The 19728-nt window shown below is 45.0% G+C and overlaps 1 protein-coding gene across 1 annotated transcript; it reads right to left on the bottom strand.

The window, feature by feature from the left end:
• Positions 1–11347: 11347 nt before the first annotated feature.
• Positions 11348–18715, bottom strand: LOC133379064 (vomeronasal type-2 receptor 26-like). Its single transcript, XM_061613673.1, has 4 exons — positions 18419–18715; positions 17693–17824; positions 14518–14644; positions 11348–12252 (listed from the first exon to the last, which is right to left on the bottom strand). Exons 1-4 carry the CDS (start codon positions 18713–18715, stop codon positions 11348–11350), a joined length of 1461 nt encoding a protein of 486 aa, XP_061469657.1.
• Between the last annotated feature and the right edge of the window lie 1013 nt (positions 18716–19728).

Here is a 19728-nt window from a genome sequence, read left to right as displayed (position 1 = left end):
CTGTATTCAGCTTACATTCAAAACAGAATATTCCATAAGGCCACTGGAATGTCTCCTTATCAGAAATTGTATGACAGAAAACCCAGATTAAAACATTTGATTAGGTTTGGAGCAGAATGCTGGGTACATGTTCCCAAAAATAAAAGGACAGGGAAGCTGCAAAGGAGAGCAGACAAAGGGTACATGCTGGGATTTGAAAACACGTATTACAGAATTTGGATGCCAAAACAAAGGTCTGTGGTGTTAAGCAGAAGCGTGCAAGCAATAGAGCAGGACTGGGAAGAGAAAACATATGTGGAGTTGGGAAACACTGAAGTTAGTAATGAACAAGAATAGGCAGATACAGTTCCAATAAAACAAGAAGAAACAGGCAGCAGTAGTGAATCAAGTTCTAGCTCTGAGAGAGAAACTGAGGAATCACCTGACACAGACACAGACACTAAGGCAGAAATACAACCACGCAGATCAGAGAGAACAACCAAAGGTATTCCACCTGTTAGATTTAAAATAAATTCCATTAAGCATATAGACTTCAGTAACTGGAAAAAGTGGGATGATGGGAATCATGAAAAATAATTGCTGAAAGAAATATAATGAAAATGATGCTGAGATTGCAATGGAGTAACTGTATTACAAATGATGCTGATGTAAACTGAAGAAAAGAAATGTATCATGTGGAGAAATGTAATTTAAGTGACTGCAAAAAATGTAACTGTAATTGTGATAACAAAAGTTAGAAGAAACATGAAAGATGTAATGTAAATGATAAAGGTTTATGCTATGGAAAAATAGGTGCGGGGTGTTGGCAAAGAAAGTGTGCCTGAATGTATTTTTGCACAGCAGAGTTACAAGGCCAAGAAGCACAGAGTCCATGCAGATCTCAAGGACAAGTATCCAAGGCAACCAGCTGGCCTTATCTATAAGACTTAGCAGATCTGGCCAGTCGGTGTGGGGGGTCGATGAGTTTGTACAGAGAGAGAGCTTTTGATATATTCTATTGTCAGTAAAGTGACTCTTAAAACTTATTACTTGTCTGGCTCATTGCTTCAACTGGCATCTAGCCTGTCACTATACTGTTCTGCATCCTGGGCATCTGCTTGCACCAGATACAACATCCAACAGCTAGCAGAGAGGGGCTGGTGCCTTGACCACACAGGGAGGGCATTCAAGGCACCAGCTGTAGGAAGAGAGCCAGTTGGGAGAGCCATGCTCCATGAGCTAGAGTGAGCCCCAGCTGACGAGGAGTCAAGGCCCCAGCTGACAAAGCATCAAGGCGAGTTAAGTAGCAGACCGAGTTCGGCAGCAGGGCGAGTTCGGCAGCAGGGCGAGGAGGCCAGGGCCCCCCACTCTGCCCGTCTGTTCCCTGACCTCAACTAAACCGCAGTCTCCAACCCATTGATGTAATAAACCTTAAACAAAACTATGCAGGTAAGAAGCCAGCAGGGGTGAGGGGGCTTTCCAGTGTTTTGCACCGCCTGCAGCATGTACGACTATCTGCCTGTTGGACAGAAGTCGTGGGTGTGCTCTCGGTGCAATGAGCTCCTGGCTCTCCGGGAACGACTTCATTTCCTTGAGGCCAAGGTGGCGGACGTGGAAAAGCTGAGAGAGGCAGAGAGGTGTGTGGAGGAGGCCTTCAGGGACGTTATAGCTGTGTCCCACTCCAACGATGATAGCTCTCCTGCTATCATGGAGGACGATGGTCTCGGGGAAGGAGAGCATCCAGCTGAGGAAGAGGGAAATGATCCCTTAGAAGGGACCCATTCCTTGGGGGATGAGCAGCTATCCTCTCGTGCCGAGGATATATCTCCAGGGGGTGGAGGGATCCTTGTAGTGGGTGATTCGATCATTAGGAACATAGACAGTGGGGTGTGTGATGGGCGTGTAGACCGCAAGGTGTTTTGCCTGCCTGGTGCGAAGGTTGCGGATATCACCTGTCGTTTAGATAGTTTGGTAGACAGTGCTGGGAAGGGGTCAGTGGTCGTGGTGCACGTTGGCACCAACGACATTGGGAAATGCAGCCGTGAGGTCCTGGAAGCAAAATTTAGGTTGCTAGGTAGGATGCTGAAAGCCAGGACCTCCAAGGTGGCTTTCTCTGAAATGCTACCGGTTCCACGCGCAGGACCAGCCAGACAGGCCCAGCTTCGCAGTCTCAATGCGTGGATGAGACGATGGTGTCGGGAGGAAGGGTTCGGATTTGTTAGGCACTGGGGAACATTTTGGGACAAGCCGGGCCTGTACAAAAGGGACGGGCTCCACTTGAACCAGAATGGAACCAGACTGCTGGCACTTAAAATTAAAAAGGTAGCAGAGCAGCTTTTAAACTGACTGAGGGGGGAAACCCGACAGGAGCTGAGAAAGGTCCGGTTCGGAATAAACCTCCCCCCTGGGATAAAAACCAAAGAAATGATGAAATTTTAAAAGGGGTAGGCCTAGAAGTAGGCATTGTGAGAGCAGGGGCACAGGATATAAATTCAGAAGAGCAAAATTACCACAGGCCTAACCACAAGTGCCAAAGACACTTGAAGAGAGACACTGCTTACAAGTGCCTGTACGCTAATGCTAGGAGCCTCCAAACCAAGATGGGAGAACTGGAGTGCTTGGTCTTAGAGAAGAGCATTGATATAGTGAGCATAACGGAGACCTGGTGGAATGGAGAAAACCAGTGGGATACAGTTATCCCTGGATATAAACTATATCGGAAGGACAGGGAAGGACGTATTGGTGGCGGAGTCGCTCTATACGTGAAAGAAGGCATTGAATCCAGCAAGCTCGAAACCCCAAAAGAGGCAGACTCCTCCACAGAATCGTTGTGGGTGGTGATATCGTGCCCCAGGAGGGACTTAATTCTGGGAATGATCTATCGTCCCCCTGATCAAAATGCTCAGGGAGACCTTGAGATGAGATATGAAATTGAGGAAGCATCCAAACTAGGAAATGTGGTAGTAATGGGTGACTTCAACTACCCGGACATAGACTGGCTGCATATGTGTTCCAGTCATGACAAAGAAGCAAAGTTTCTAGATATTCTAAATGACTATTCCCTAGATCAGTTGGTCATGGAACCGACCAGAGGGACGGCAACCCTGGACTTAATCCTCAGTGGGGACCGGGACCTGGTGCGAGATGTAAGTGTTGTTGAACCGATTGGGAGCAGTGACCACAGTGCTATTAAATTAAACATACATGTAACTGGCCAATTGCCAAGAAAATCCAACACGGTCACATTTGACTTCAAAAGAGGAAACTTCACAAAAATGAGGGGATTGGTAAAAAGAAAGCTGAAAAACAAAGTCCAGAGGGTCACATCACTCGAAAATGCTTGGAAGTTGTTTAAAAACACTATATTAGAAGCTCAACTGGAGTGCATACCGCAGATCAGAAAAGGTACCGCCAGGGCCAAGAAGATACCAGCATGGTTAACGAGCAAAGTCAAGGAAGCTCCTAGAGGCAAAAAGTCTTCCTTCAGAAAATGGAAGTCTTGTCCAAATGAAATAAATAAAAAAGAACACAAACTCTGGCAAAAGAAATGCAAGAAGACAATAAGGGATGCTAAAAAAGAATTTGAGGAGCACATTGCTAAGAACATAAAAACCAACAACAACAAATTCTATAAATACATTCAAAGCAGGAGACCATCTAGGGAGACAATTGGACCCTTGGATGATAAGGGAGTCAAAGGTGTACTAAAGAACGATAAGGAGATTGCAGAGAAGCTAAATGAATTCTTTGCATCTGTCTTCACAGTGGAAGATATAGGGCAGATCCCTGAACCTGAACTAACATTTGCAGGAAGGGATTCTGAGGAACTAAGACAAATAGTGGTAACGAGAGAGGAAGTTCTAAGCTTAATGGATAATATAAAAACTGACAAATCACCGGGCCCGGATGGCATCCACCCGAGAATTCTCAAAGAACTCAAAGGTGAAATTGCTGATCTGCTAACTAAAATATGTAACTTGTCCCTCGGGTCCTCCTCCGTGCCTGAGGACTGGAAAGTGGCAAATGTGACGCCAATCTTCAAAAAGGGATCCAGGGGGGATCCCGGAAATTACAGGCCAGTTAGCTTAACTTCTGTCCCTGGAAAACTGGTAGAAAGTATTATTAAAGCTAGATTAACTAAGCACATAGAAGAACAAGCCTTGCTGAAGCAGAGCCAGCATGGCTTCTGCAAGGGAAAGTCCTGTCTCAGTACCCTATTAGAATTCTTTGAGAGTGTCAACAAGCATATAGATAGAGGTGATCCAGTGGACATAGTGTACTTAGACTTTCTAAAAGCGTTTGACAAGGTACCTCACCAAAGGCTTCTGAGGAAGCTTAGCAGTCATGGAATAAGAGGAGAGGTCCTCTTGTGGATAAGGAATTGGTTAAGAAGCAGAAAGCAGAGAGTAGGAATAAACGGACAGTTCTCCCAATGGAGGGCTGTAGAAAGTGGAGTCCCTCAAGGATCGGTATTGGGACCTGTACTTTTCAACTTGTTCATTAATGACCTAGAATTAGGAGTGAGCAGTGAAGTGGCCAAGTTTGCTGATGACACTAAATTGTTCAGGGTTGTTAAAACAAAAAGGGATTGCGAAGAGCTCCAAAAAGACCTCTCCAAACTGAGTGAATTGGCGGGAAAATGGCAAATGCAATTCAATGTAAACAAGTGTAAAATTATGCATATTGGAGCAAAAAATCTGAATTTCACATATACGCTCATGGGGTCTGAACTGGCAGTGACCGACCAGGAGAGAGACCTCGGGGTTGTAGTGGACAGCACGATGAAAATGTCGACCCAGTGTGCGGCAGCTGTGAAAAAGGCAAATTCCATGCTAGCGATCATTAGGAAAGGTATTGAAAATAAAACAGCCGATATCATAATGCCGTTGTATAAATCTATGGTGTGACCGCATTTGGAATACTGTGTACAGTTCTGGTCGCCTCATCTCAGAAAGGATATTATAGAGTTGGAAAAGGTTCAGAAGAGGGCAACCAGAATGATCAAGGGGATGGAGCGACTCCCTTACGAGGAAAGGTTGCAGCATTTGGGGCTTTTTAGTTTAGAGAAAAGGCGGGTCAGAGGAGGCATGATAGAAGTGTATAAAATTATGGATGGCATTGAGAAAGTGGATAGAGAAAAGTTCTTCTCCCTCTCTCATAATACTAGAACTCGTGGACATTCAAAGAAGCTGAATGTTGGAAGATTCAGGACAGACGAAAGGAAGTACTTCTTTACTCAGCGCATAGTTAAACTATGGAATTTGCTCCCACAAGATGCAGTAATGGCCACCAGCTTGGATGGCTTTAAAAGAAGATTAGACAAATTCATGGAGGACAGGGCTATCAATGGCTACTAGCCATGATGGCTGTGCTCTGCCACCCTAGTCAGAGGCAGCATGCTTCTGAAAACCAGTTGCCGGAAGCCTCAGGAGGGGAGAGTGTTCTTGCACTCGGGTCCTGCTTGCGGGCTTCCCCCAGGCACCTGGTTGGCCACTGTGAGAACAGGATGCTGGACTAGATGGGCCACTGGCCTGATCCAGCAGGCTCTTCTTATGTTCTTATGTTCACACCTCCTCCAGCATCATGCCCGAGCTCCCTCACACTCTGGGCTTGATCACATTCCAGTTTAAATTGTATCTGGTGCTTTTTGCAGATACTTTTAATTTGGACCGTTTGCATTACGTTTTTGCTGGATGAAAACAATACAATAAAAATCCAAAATTGGTTTGAAAACCTGCACCTGCTTTGCTGCCAACCTGCTGTGTGGTTGCTTTCTCCCCTGTTTTTGGCTGCATGGGTTTAGATCCTCCCTTTCTCCATCCCCTACACTGTCTATGGACATCATTTTGTTTCCTTCTGCTGACGAACGCACTTCCGGTCGCTCTGGCCTTCCTAACAAGGTCCCTCCCTCAGTCCTTTAAACCAGCGATGCACTCCGTTTGCTCACTATTTTACTTTACGAGCTGAGCTGGGGCAGTGAGGGAAGAGAAGGGGTGCTGGGCTGCCACTCTCCCCTGTGCCTCTTTCTGCGGAGGGGAGGAGGAGGAGGAGGAGCCACTTCACTCCACACCAGTCTGTGGGGAAGAGACCAGGTGGGCATTTAGGGCTGGTGCTCAGGGCGTGTGCGGGCGGGTGGGCAAACAGCCCCTCCTCCCCTCCCCTCTCATTTGAGGTGGTGACGGCAGCTGCAGCAAGCAGTCCTACTGGCCAGCGAAGGCTGCCTTCCCTACAGCCAGTGTGAAAGCTGCCAGCAACCGAGGAGGAGGAAAGAGATGCAGCCCAGAGAGCAGGACTTGCCGTGGGATGTGCCAGGATGGCCCTGCTTGGTTTTCTGGAGGGGAAGGAGAGGGGGGTCGACCCAACCCCCCCATCTAACACTTTCCAGCTGGGACACAGTCATCTCATTCACAAAGAGGTTGTGTGCGAGCACACACACATACACAAAAATATACACACTGCACACTGAACATTTCATTCCTTCTTCACAAAAAAAGGGCTTTGTCTAGAGGAACAGGAACTGACAACAGCAAAAAAGTAATATGGTGTCAATTGCACCCACCACTGTCTCCTGGTTTAGCATGAAATTGACAGGAAATCCCTTCTGGATTAGCAATGGGGATGTTCCAGAGGGAGTTAACATGTAAATTTTGGGGTGGGGCCACAAGGAAACAGTGATACTTATAAATGTGAATGTGTGTGAACAAAACAGCAAATTGGAAGGTAGGGAGGACGGACGTGTGTGAACCATGGAACTCTATCGTGAAGGGGAAATCTTCATATTCAATATGGATTTGAGCGCCCATGTGAACCTGGCCTCTGTGTCATTTGTCTTGCAGGAGCCGCTCCCCATTGCCCAGTCAAGCAGCCTGCAGACAGCAAAACTCCAACTCCAGCTGCTGCTCTTGACATGTTTTCAGAGTGTATATCATCAAGTCATGCTGCATAAAGTTAGCAGACCTTACAGCATTTGTTACACATGAAGGATTATTTCATTTTAAACATATTCCCTATGGACTGCCATCAGTATCTTGTGCCTTTCAAAAAATGATGTCATCAATTCTTAGGAATAAGAAGGAGGTTCAAAGTTATTTGAATAATATCATTGGGTATGGGAATATTCCTGAACAGCATGACAGTAATTTGTAGACTGTATTAGTGCAGCAGGCCTGAAGCATAATTTACAGATGTGTGAGCTTAGACAAACTGAATTTTCTCTCTCCCTCCACCCTCCCACTGGTGCTGAGCAGCGGCGTCACTAGCAGGAGTGCGGGGGGTGTGTGGACCTCCAGTGCGTGCCCTCCCAGGGGCATGGACGAGGTGGCTGGGCTTGCATGCACGTGCGCGTGCACGCGAGGCCAGCCACCCCATCCATGCCACTGGGAGGGCATGCTCCGGAGGGGCACCCAGCCCGAGAAGGCCTGGGAATGCCGGCGCACCTCCCTAACCCTGCCGACGCTGCTCCCGGTCTCACGTGCCCACCCGCCTCCGAGGAGGAGTTGGAGCAGCCTTGCTGGGCAATGGCGTGCGGTGGGGTGGCTCTGGGTGTCACCCCCCTCATGGTGACACCCAGGTGCAGGCTGCAACCTCCGCACCCCAGTAGTGATGCCCCTGGTGCTGTGGCCCTATGGAGTTTATGGTTTATCACATATGGCCCCAAGACCTTAAGGAAAACACCCATGTTGATCTTTCATCCATCGTCATCATGTATGACTCCTCTCTTTCCAGGTAGGGGGAGACCCTTTTGATCACAGAGCACTTCATAGGTTGAATACATTGCACTCGTCCGCTGGAGACTCTCCAGAGTCCAAGCCTGAGCATAATGGGATCTGGTGAGCAGGGTGAAGTTACTATGAAGAACATTTTATAAAAGGAAAAAAGAAAGTCCAAACCTTTTCTCAAACATGAATGGCCAACAATTCAGGGTGGCAAAATTTGTGGGCAATTGTCATGTCTCATGAGTTACCAATCAATGGAAAGGATGCTTATTGTGAGACTCTTCTAGTGTGCATCTATCTTTGAATATCTTGTCCATGAACTACCAGGAAGAGGGCTCTGTCTCCGTGTGTGCTAAAATCAGTACTCCAAAATGGTTGGCAATGTCCAGCACAGAGCAGTGGTGGCTGGTGCCCATGATGTTGATTTTTGGCCAAAGAACTTCAAACAAGGAACAGAAAACTGAACAAATGATAACATACATTTTTAAATCACAGGGGGAAAGCCAAAAGGAATTAATGATATTTCATCACCTGAAGCCATACAAAAGTGCTCCTGGCCACCAGCTAAGGGCCCCCTGATCAGTGTTGTATTGGGGACCATTGTCAGGCACATCATACCCTGAGTTTTCCTGGCAGGCCTTGTCACCTTGAAAGTGGGGGTGCAGCCAGAGAGAAGTTGGGTGGGAAATGGCTCAGGTCAACAGGGAGTGGTAGAGGATCTAATGCTAAATGATTTGTGAGGGAAATATCTATGTAACACCAAATAACCAACATATACAACATATCCTGACCCTGTATTATCTGTCCTTAACTGGCAGTGACCCTGCAAAATCTCTTCCAACCCTTCTATTTCACCTTCTTCAGCTGGAGATGCTAGCCAGTTCGAGACATTGGGCATGTAGAGCTTCCAGAGTTCTCCATGATACATCAGCCTCCCCCAAGCTAGTGCCCTCCATATACTGTATTTTGGATTACAACTTCTATCATCCCTGACTTTCTTTACTACTAACTGAGTAAAACTGTGAAGGACATTTTCAGCACATAAGTATGTGCAGCACTGATTAGGGAACCCATCACCACCACTCAGGAAAACAAGCAGGGCTCAGTTGGACCAGGACATTGGATCTACTGCTTCTTGCTCAGAAGGATCCAGTGGCCAACCTGAGAACATTTAGCGACCCAACCAGTGAGAAGCTAGTGGGCAATGACTCATGTCAAGAGCAGGCCCATAGCTGGGAGAATATTTACAACAGGTCATTCACATAACCAAAGAAATGGAAATTGTTTGAGATTTGACAAAACAAAGCCCCTCACTTTGCACTAAGTATTCCAGATTGGTGTTCCCGCCAAGACGGGGGCATGTTTGCCACCACCCCACCTTGGCAGAAGGCTCGGGAACATTCCCGAAGGGTTCAAAATTGCATCACATGGGGCCCCTTGGGTCAATCTGAGTAAAGGAGGAGCAGGGCATATAAGCCAGCTCCTCCCTTGAATCTTGCCTCTCCTTTGCCTTGCAGCAGCACCCCTCCCTGGTCAGTATGGGCTTTGCTAGTCACCAGTTGGGGCTGAGTAGGAATTCTTTTGGGGGAGATACTGATTTCAGCACCCCTTTCATTTTGCCTACTCCATACTGCTGGGATTTGATTTAATTGGCTAAAAGGGGGATTTGGGTTGTTTTGCTTTGGCTGGCATGGAATTCAGGCAGGTGAGGAAGGTGGGGTACAAAATAGGTGACTGAGGCATTGTATTAAAGGGCGCTCACTAGGGAACCGCCAGTCAGGCGTGGCTGGTGGGGATCTTGGGGGGTGTCCTTGTGGACCAACTTGCGCATCAGGGTGAACGCCTGTATGGCGGGGCCGGGGTGCGGAGGTTGGAAACACGTGATTGACTCTACTGGCAAGGAGGGATAATTTCACCCACATACTTTGCTAGGGAGTCATGGTCTGTAGAGACTGACATGCCCAGTGAACTGGAGGGATAAATCCCTCTCAGCTAGGTATCCTCACCTGCCTGAAGTAGCGTTAATTTGGTAATTGGCAGAAATTGGATTTAATATATAATTGTTATATTTTAAATAAATATAACATTATTCCATATCTGTGTCACGAGTCTTCTTTGGTGTGGTGGCAAACAACTCTGTGAACTCAGGTTTACAGTGGGCCAAATGCAATTCTGTGAATGCAGAATATAAGCCACAAATGGCTATTAAGTGCTTTTGTTGTTGCTCTCGGAAAATAAGAGGGTCAATCCAGAGCCTGAGGGTACTTCACTGAAAAGGCTGCCACTTGCATTTCAATGGCTCGCCACATGGGGCAGCCACATATACATCCAACAGCTCCTAATATTCAAGAGAAAAGGGCAGGTTATGCCAGAAGATACAACGAAGACTTTAATCTTACGGTTCACAGGCAAAATGGTGGATTCAAAAACCTGTTGCAGAGCAGAGCAGGGATCGAAATGAAAAGGAAATTGCTATATTTTTCTTAAAGGCGGTGAGAGGAGGAAGATGTTTTACAACAGGCCATAACCAAAGAAAGCAAAATAGATTGAGAGTTGACAAACCAAAGTCCCCCACTTTGTACTGAATGTTTCAGAGATACAACTCTGAGCATGCTTACAGTGGGCCAAAATGAATCTCTTCCCATAAAATATGTTGAAGATATTTCACAGTAAAAACATCGATAAAAACAATTCCACATATGAAAAGAATTAAACTATCTAAAAACAATAGAAACAATTAAGAATACAAATTTAGTTGAAACCAGGGTCATAAAATTTCTCATAGTGAGAACATAAAGATTCTCATAAAGTGATGCTTGCAAAATATTAAATCAAGTCCATCGTCACCATGCACTAGCCATGACCTGTTGCTTTTGGGATATCTGTCAATGTCATGGGCCCTGTGGAGGGATCAGGAAGGGATCAGCAAGAGAAGTATGCAGATGGGACTCTGGGAGAGAAACACAGCAGGATGCAGTGGAAGGAATCTGAAACAGGAGAAGGCTTCAGCACTTTAGTCAGTCACAGCTCCACCGCCTTAACTCCCATTACAACTGAAGAAATGCTGTCTGACAGTGGGCCAGACCCTATTCCTCCTCCCATCCCTCCCTTGTTGTGCAAGCTGCCACTGCCAGCACCTCCTATTGAGGAGAAGAAATCTGAGGTGGTGTCTCAGCAGGATCTGGCTGACCTTCCTCCATCCACCCCCCATTGACAAGGGCATGCAGGCAAATGTGCAGACATGAGCAGTTAGCACCAGCTTTCCCCCCTGTTCGTAGGAGTGTCTGCTTGCCAGCCCAGTCCCATTCAGAGAAATCTTCCCCATGCAAATAGAGAGCCCATCCTGAGCCTATTAAAAGAGTCCCAAGAGGTTAATTGTTGCAACAATGTCTTAGCTTGAATAGTCATGCCTTGTACTGTTGTGCAGAGGCACAGAATCCTGTATAATGTTCAAGCTGATTTGTGAAACACTCGAAATTGAAATCCCACATTAAACATAAAAGGGGGGGGAGTCTGAGTCTGAATCCAACAAGGTTAGCCAGGACAGTCAAGAGAATTGTAGCTCATAATAACCATTCTCAAGGCAAGTTGCTTATATTCATTACTGCAATGCTGGACTCAGATTCCCAACATTGAAAATAATGTACGAAGAATCAGATGCCATCTTTTGTCATAAGATGTTCCTTTGTATTCAGATCAGGCCTGAGTACAATTATGTAGCACTTGGGAATGAAGATGCAGCCCAGAAGGCCAGCACTGGAGGCCAAGATGGAGAAGACCTGCACGGCTACCATATATTTCCCCTTCGTGCTCAGATAGGTGGGCACAAAGGACACCCAAACACTGCAGAAGACCAGCATGCTGAAGGTGATCAGCTTGGCTTCATTGAAGGTCCCAGGCAGCTTCCTGGCCAGGAAAGCCACTGTGAAGCAGACAGCAGACAGGAAGCCCATGTAGCCAAGGGAACCGTAAAACATGGCAACAGACCCTTCATTGCATTTCAGAATGATGTGTCCAGGCTGAGAGTGCATGTCAGAATCTGGAAATGGGGGAGTGATCCCCAGCCAGATGGTGCAGATGACAACTTGGACACTTGAACAGGAAATGACAATGGAGATGGCCAGACCCTTCCCCAGCCATTTCCTCACCCTGTTCCCTGGCTTTGTGTCTAGGAAAGCCAGCACCACAGTGATGGTTTTTGCCAACACAGAAGAAATGGCAACTGAGAAGATGATGCTGAAGGCTGTTTGTCGAAGAAGGCAGGTCACTTTCCTTGGCTGGCCGATGAAGAGGAAGGAGGACAAAAAGGAAAGCAGGAGGGAGATGAGGAGGATGTAGGAGAGGTCCCGGTTGTTGGCTTTGACTATTGGAGTTTCAAGGAATTTAATGAAGATTCCTACCACAAAGCCTGTGGTTAAGGATAAGAACAGGGCAAATAAAGCCAGGACGATCCCTAAAGATTGTTCATAGGCCAAGAACACGATAATCTTGGGAATACATTGAACTCGTTCCATGTTTGAATACTGATCTTCTGGACATTTAGTGCAGTGTTCTGCATCTGAGGAGAGGAAAAAGAGTGGCTTCAGGATCACTCATATATCCACAGTTAAGAACCTAAGAAGAGGCTTCTGGATCAGGCCAAAGGGGACCCATCTAGTCCAGCATCCTGTTCCCGTAGTGGCCAACCATTTGCCCCAATGGGAAGCCTACAATTACCTATTATTACATTTCTATCCCACCTTTTCTCCATGAAACTAAAGGTGGTGTACATGATTTTCCCCCACCCCATTTTATTATCAAAACTACCCTTGAGGTACGTTAGGCTGAGAGAAATTGTATTTCATGGCTGAGCAGGGATTTGAACCCTGGTCTCCCAGCTCCTAGGCCAGTGCTCTAACCACTACACCACACTGGCACTCTTTTGAAACAATGGTATTTAACTTGTAACTGATGGGAGTGATCTGCTTTAATACTAAATTTTAAAATAACTTGGTGTGTTTTCTCTTTTGATAAATAGAATACAACTTGGTAAGTGGGTATTCATGGTAAGAAGGTATTTTGAAGTGGTTTGCCTTTTCCATTCCTCTGAGGCTGAAAGACAGGGGCTGGTTTAGAATTACTCAGTGTATTTCTTAACTATGTGAACTTCCAGCCATAGTACAGCACCTTAGTCATAACCCTTCCTCCATAGCTATGAAGTTTTACAGTTAGGAATGGAATTTCTAAGAAAATATAAGAAATAAGAACACCTGTAACAAACTATTAAAACTGTGGTGCTCATGGAATTTCAGCCACCCTGAGCTGAGCAAGCCAAACCCAACCTGGTATTGTTAAGGAACATGGTTGTCTGGCCGATCAAGAACAATGGAACAATGGATGTACCGGGCTTGCTCGAAGGCACATTCACAATAGTAACTGGTTTCAACTGGCCTCAAAAACCACCAATAAGGTGAGACAGCAGAACAATGGTGATATTAATAAGATGGACAGAATATTGGAATAAGAAGTAGAATTACCTAATGCTTTCTGATTGGTTTGGAAAGATTGCAGAGAGGAGGAACTGTTACGTTATGTGGGAAGGAACTTGTGGGATTGGTAAACTAATGTCACATGCTGCATCAGTACTGTATAAAAGAGCTTGCACACAGTGCCTCATTGCAGTCTCTCCTGGATGTCTCTGAGAGGCTGACCCTGCATATGCTTGTAAAGAATAAAGACTTACCTTTTTGCTTCAAGCCTGTGTCTTCAACTTTCTTCAAGGAGCTCCAGTCAAAGGTCCCGAAGGAGAAAATTCTCCATCACCAGTTCATATCTCTAGGGTTTGTAGACACTTTACTCCAATTCTTTTAGGTGATGTGTTAATTATTCCCCTCTCCATGCCCAATCCCTCCTCCTCCTGCTGCATCCCGTTCTGCAACCCTGTTGCAAATGGTACTTTATTTTTCTTTCCCCCCCAACTTGTGCATAAAAGCATAACACTGTTCAAACAAATATTTGTATTTCAACTGGATTGTAGCAGTGAAAATACAATTTTTTAAATAAAACTTACTCTGGAACAAATGAGCATGCTCAGTTGCCAAGGTAACCAGAGGAAGTGGTGCTTTGACCTTAAGAGGGTGTGGTCATTAGAAAGCTGTGTAATTGATCCTTTCCCTTCAGTGTGAATGGAAAAAAGCAATTGGATGGTAGGAAGTCTAAACCTTGGCAATCTCATGCGATGGCAAACGCTTTGTCTTTAATACTAAGTCCAGCTCCCATGTGAATGAGCCCTAATAGTCTGACGCAGTCAGCATATTGCAAACTCATATTTTGTTTAAATTGCAAAGGTTAGTAAATAAATTAAAATGTGTACCAACTGTATATAAAACACACACGTGTGTGTGTGTGCATGCATGTGTGCATGTGTGTCTGGATATGACACAAACAAATAACATTGTGAGGGAGTTGATTACTGAATCCTTCACCACTTCCACCATTTCCCACCACCTAAGGTCATTTTGGACACAATGAGAAGACATGATTCATTAGAAAAGATAATAATGCTGGGAAAAACAGAAGGAAGTAGAAAAAGAGGAAGGCCAAACAACAGATGGATTGATTCCATAAAGGAAGCCACAGACCTCAACTTACAGGATCTGAACAGGGTGGTTCACGACAGATGCTCTTGGAGGTCACTGATTCATAGGGTTGCCATAAGTCGTAGTTGACTTGGAGGCACATAACAACAACAAAAGGTCATTTGCTTCAACTTCAGGTTCTAGAGATGTCTCAAGAGATATTGCCCTATCCTCAAAATTCTGCTCATTCCTCTGGAGTCACTTGCCTTCCATGGTGGAGATTGTCCCTTCCGTGCAGGGAGCACAATTGTGGCAGCAAAGTGGCTCTCCTTCCCGGATCACCTTGAAGTCCCCAGGTCGGCAGCTCTCAGTACATCTGGAACGAGGCACTGTCTACCCACAAAGACAGAGGATCAAGAGTGAGGGGTATTTCTATGTGTGGAAGCTCACTGGAGCCAATAAGAGTTTTCCCCTCATGCCAAGTAACAGTGCCAGTGTGGTGGTGATGAGAGGCAATGTCATCTGGAGTTTACCACAGGAGGAAAAGGTTAAACACTTAACCCAAACATCACAGTCCCAATCATGATCAGGCCCTCTGAAAATGCCTTTTTTTTAAAAAATGTCAAGTAATGTTGAATGCCACAGTTTGGACCTTGATTTTGATTAAAATGTATAAAATTGCAGTTTAAGCTAACCCTTGCAAGAAGTTATTTCATCCCGCTCAGTGCTGTTCTCAAATCTGCCTAACCTCATGGATTTCCTACAAGAGCAGACCTCTTCTAGTCTATTTAGATCCTTGCTCTCACTTCTTCTAGCCTGTTCCATTGCATCTTCTCTGTGTTTGTTATTATACAGCACATGCTCAGAGACACATGTTACCAAATTCTTCCAAGCTACACAGCAAGTGGATTGGACTGTGAGAGACCAACCCAAATGGTGTTTGCATTTTGACCAATTTGTAGGGCAGTCCAATATCTCAGAGAGGAGGTCAGGTCTTCTGCTCCGCTGGTGCATTCCCAATAGCTGCCCAGTTTCCATGCTTTTTAAAGATTGATAGAAATATCTGTGGGCTATAGGTACGTTCTTAAACTGCAAGGTTTTTTTTGCCTATTAGTGAATTTTCTTACGTCATTTGGAAACCTTTTCCATTTTTGAACTGAATTGGGAAGGTTCAAAGGAACCCAGGTTGCTGACCGGAAACTACACTTTTGTAGGCTCAGAGATGGCCTACAAAGGCATGCCTAGCTTTGCCTGCCCATTACAGTCTAAGGGTCTCAGTAAAAGTCATTCCGCCTGTAAGCTGGTTTTCTAACATGAGACAGAGTTGTTGGTTGTTATGTGCCTCCAAGTCGACTACGACTTATGGCGACCCTATTAATCAGCGACTTCCAATAGTATCTGTCATGGATCACCCTGTTCAGATCTTGTAAGTTCAGGTCCTTGGCTTCCTCTCTGTGGATATCAAATCATAATTATGTATAATTATGCATATGTTTCAAAAAGCTGTTTTGAAATTGTGTTCAGGTAAGATTGTGTTAATAGAATGTTAAAAGAGGCACAAATGATGTTTGAATGACAGGTGGGAGGGGGTATTTATTTTATTTATTTATTGTTTGATTTATATCCTGCCCCTTCCTCATAAAAACAAACTTTAAAACATATTAAAACAAAACATCTTTAAAAACGTTTCTTAAAAAAGCTTTCAAAACATCCTCTAAGATTAAAAACATTTTTTTAAAAAGGTTTAAGAACATATTAAAAAGCAAGCAAGGTATGCGAGTGAGAATGCAGAGTGGATTAAAAAACTCAGAGTTGGACAGTTAGAGGTGGTTGCTATTAGGGGACAAGAAGAGTTCATCTTCAATAATCCAGTCTCAAAGTTACCAGAGCATGGAGCACTGTGGCCAAGTCATCTGTGCACAAAAGGGCATTCCAAGCGACTGAGGCCACCTGAGTCTCCAGTGACAATGTTAGTTAGTTACTTAGTTTATTTGTTTATTGATATCCTGCCCTTCCTCCCATTAGGAGCCCAGGGTGGCAATGTTGGACCCTGGTGACCTGCCTGTTCCAGGGGAGTGTCCAGAACAGGCTGTCTCCCCACCTCCCGGACTTGAGAACTCTGATCACATAACACTTCTGTCTTTTCAGGATTCAGCCTCAATTCATTGGCCCACATCTAGCCCATCACCGCCGCCAAGCACCGGTCCAACACCTCAACTGCCTCTCCCAATTCAGATGGAACAGAAAGATAGAGTTGTGCGTCTTCTGCATATTAGTGACACCTTACTCCAAGTCTCCTGATGACAGCTCACAGCAGCTTCATATAGCTGTGAAAGAGTATGGGGGATAAGATGGGACCCTGTGGAATACCACAGGAGAGTTCCCATGGTATCAAACAGAGGCCTCCTATAACTACTTTTTGGAAGTGGCCCTGGAGCTATGAAGCACATGCCCCCAAGCTCCACCTCCCTAAGATGCTCCAAAAGGATACCATGGTCAAAAGTATCAAAAGCTGCTAAGGGATCAAGGAGAATGAGCATTGTGAAAATTGAAGTCAGATCATTTTTATTCCAGATTAGTTGATCCAGAACACTTTCATCTATAGTTCCACCCATCATCAACTCTGGGTCCAGCCCCTGCCAGCATGTATCCCCTGATAAATATCTGTGAGGGAATGTGACGACCATATAAAGTTGCCTGTTCCTGAGGTAATATGGGACTCAGAAAACAGGAACTTTAACTTCATTATGCCACTTGGGGTTGCCCAGTTGGCACTGATCCAAGACAGGGTCTTTTCACTGGTGGCTTCTCATTTGTGGGCTGCCCTCCCTGGTGAGTTGCATCTCTCTAACTCAAGAGGAATTTAAAAACATTCATTTACGCAGATATTTGATGGTTGAAAAATACTGTCCCTGGCAATGCTGAAATTATTAGTTTTGAGTGTATATGACTGTTTTTATTTATTTATTACATTTATACCCCACCTTCCTTTTATGATAGAAGCCCAAGGCAGCTTACAGATGGTTCCCAGGCAGTCTCCCATCCAGACACTGACCAGACGTGCTGGTCTCATGTGCCTTCAGACCATAGCCTGGAACTGTTTTTAACAGTTTTTAGAAGATTTTAATTATCACTGACATGTTTGCTGCCCTGGGCTCCTTTGGAAAGAAGGGTGGGATATATATGTAATAAGTAATTATATAAAGTAATGTTTAATTGCCGTGCTTTTTGGTTAATGAGTGGATATGTAGGGTACTTTCCTTTAAGATTAAATGCTTTTCTCCTGCGGGGGATAAAATTATCAGCACTTAATGAGAATGAAATGAATTGAATGGCTTCACCCACCTTATTAAACCAATGGGACCAAACAATGGCATCCTGATCAATGGTGACTTGTATGCCTGGGCTTCCCTGTCTTTCCATACTGCCTATTTTCTCTACATGAAGGGAATTATTAGGAAACTTCATGACGTTCACAATGTCAAAGTCAGCTGCCAGGTCCCCCTTCTCATCCAAATACACTCCATCCATGGAAGAATTGTAAAACCGGATGTTTCTCAGGAAAGGAAGAAACTAGAATGACAGAGGACAAAATCCCAGCATTTAGAGAAGTTGGTTATTTCCACTCTGTTAGTTCACATACTGTATGTTCTAAACACAGATTGGCCAAGCAGGGTATTTTTGTTTTGTTTTAAATGTTCACAGTGTAACTGTGGTGTTGGGAAATGGGGCCTTCCTTCAGCAGTGAAGACTAAGAAAGAGGTACCTGAAAAAGGAAAAGAATTGCAGCAGTGGATGAGCAGAATCCAGCGAGCCTCAGAAACAGGCAAAATGCCACAGCATCTCACCACTGCTTGTGAAAGTCTCTCAGAGACTCGCTCCAAGATAGTAAGCTGCCTCATAAAGTTAAACCCCTAGTCCATCTATTTCAGCACCGATGAGGTTGCCTGACAGCAGCTTTCCAGTTTTTCAGACAGGAATCTTTCCCAGATCTACCTGTGGACCCCCAAAGATTGAACCTGAGGCCTTCATGAGCTTTATCAGAGTGATGACTTCTTTGCAAGTTGGCATCTTTAGGTAAAATAACGGCTGCCGAATAGAAATGATTGCCTTGTTCAGTGAAACAATATCCATCCACATCACTAGACGGGGGGGGGGGAGAAATACCTGTGACGGCTGGCCTCTTTCGCCTTCCAACCTGTTTCCACCTGCCATCAACATTCGCTTGGATCTGGACAAGTATGCAGCATTCAACGCGTGTGCCAGAGCTTGGACTGTGTTGTAAATGCCGTAGGTGTCTTGAAACAGGCTCCTTTCAAGGACATCCTGACGGAAACCTGCCAGGTTCTCCTTCTCGCTGCATCGGTTCTGGCCTTTCACAGATAACACATGCTTCAAATAGAAGCAATCATATCCTTCTGGCCAAAGTGGATAGACATTACTGTCCCCATAGATAACTGGCATGCTATCGTCATATTTAGATCCTTTTTTTGTCTGGATAAATAAAGATAAAAAACCACGGCTATTTTTGTTGCGAAGTGCCCAGAGACAGGTATTGGAGCTGGCATATGGCAGAGCTGTTGTGATCCAAATTTTCCCTGCAAACGGTTTCAGGGTTGTGTCCATGGTTGTTACCATGTGTGCTACATCAAAGAAGGACTGAGACTCTCCATAGTAAAGAAATACAGTGACGTGTCCTTGCATGAAAATCAAAGGTTGGTTTGGTTCCTCTAGATGCCAAAAATATGTAGAAGAAGCCTGTCGTGACATGATGTGTGAGAAGGCAACACAAACTCCACTCCTGATCAGCAAGGGTGTCAAGGTCCTCACAAACCTCTCTCCATTGTCAGTGTCAGGAGCAAAGAGACCGATCCATGTCCACCTGAAATGCAGGAGTAGTCTCACAATCCCTGGGCTTGGAGGTTCTTGATTTGGAATCATCCGGTAGACGAAAGCAGATTGTGTTTTGTCAAGAAAATGGTAAACAGAAGCGTAACTAACCTAGTAAGAGAGGAAGAGATGGAGGGTTCTTTTGTTTTCAGGACAAAGCTCAGATATTATTTATTAACTGGAACTGAGGACAGGGAAGGCCATGTTCTACAGTGTTTCTCTGTGCACTCATTTAATGGTGATGTAGGGTGCCTCTAGGCAGCAATTTTATTCAATCATTCTCATCTTTTTTCATACACACACACACACACACACGAAATTAACTAGAGCTACAGGCTGCCTCTGCTTGTGTATTCCTACCTGGGGAATGTTGTAGCATGTTCTTAGCAATGTGCTCCTCAAATTCTTTTTTAGCATCCCTTATTGTCTTCTTGCATTTCTTTTGCCAGAGTTTGTGTTCTTTTTTATTTTCTTCATTCAGACAAGACTTGCATTTTCTGAAGAAAGACTTTTTGCCTCTAAGAGCTTCCTTGACTTTGCTCGTTAACCATGCTGGCATTTTCTTGGCCCTGGCGGTACCTTTTCTG

Source organism: Rhineura floridana, chromosome 3 (genome assembly GCF_030035675.1).
Source record: "Rhineura floridana isolate rRhiFlo1 chromosome 3, rRhiFlo1.hap2, whole genome shotgun sequence".
Taxonomy (NCBI): Eukaryota; Metazoa; Chordata; class Lepidosauria; order Squamata; family Rhineuridae; genus Rhineura; species Rhineura floridana.
This window is presented reverse-complemented; position numbering and strand designations above follow the sequence as displayed.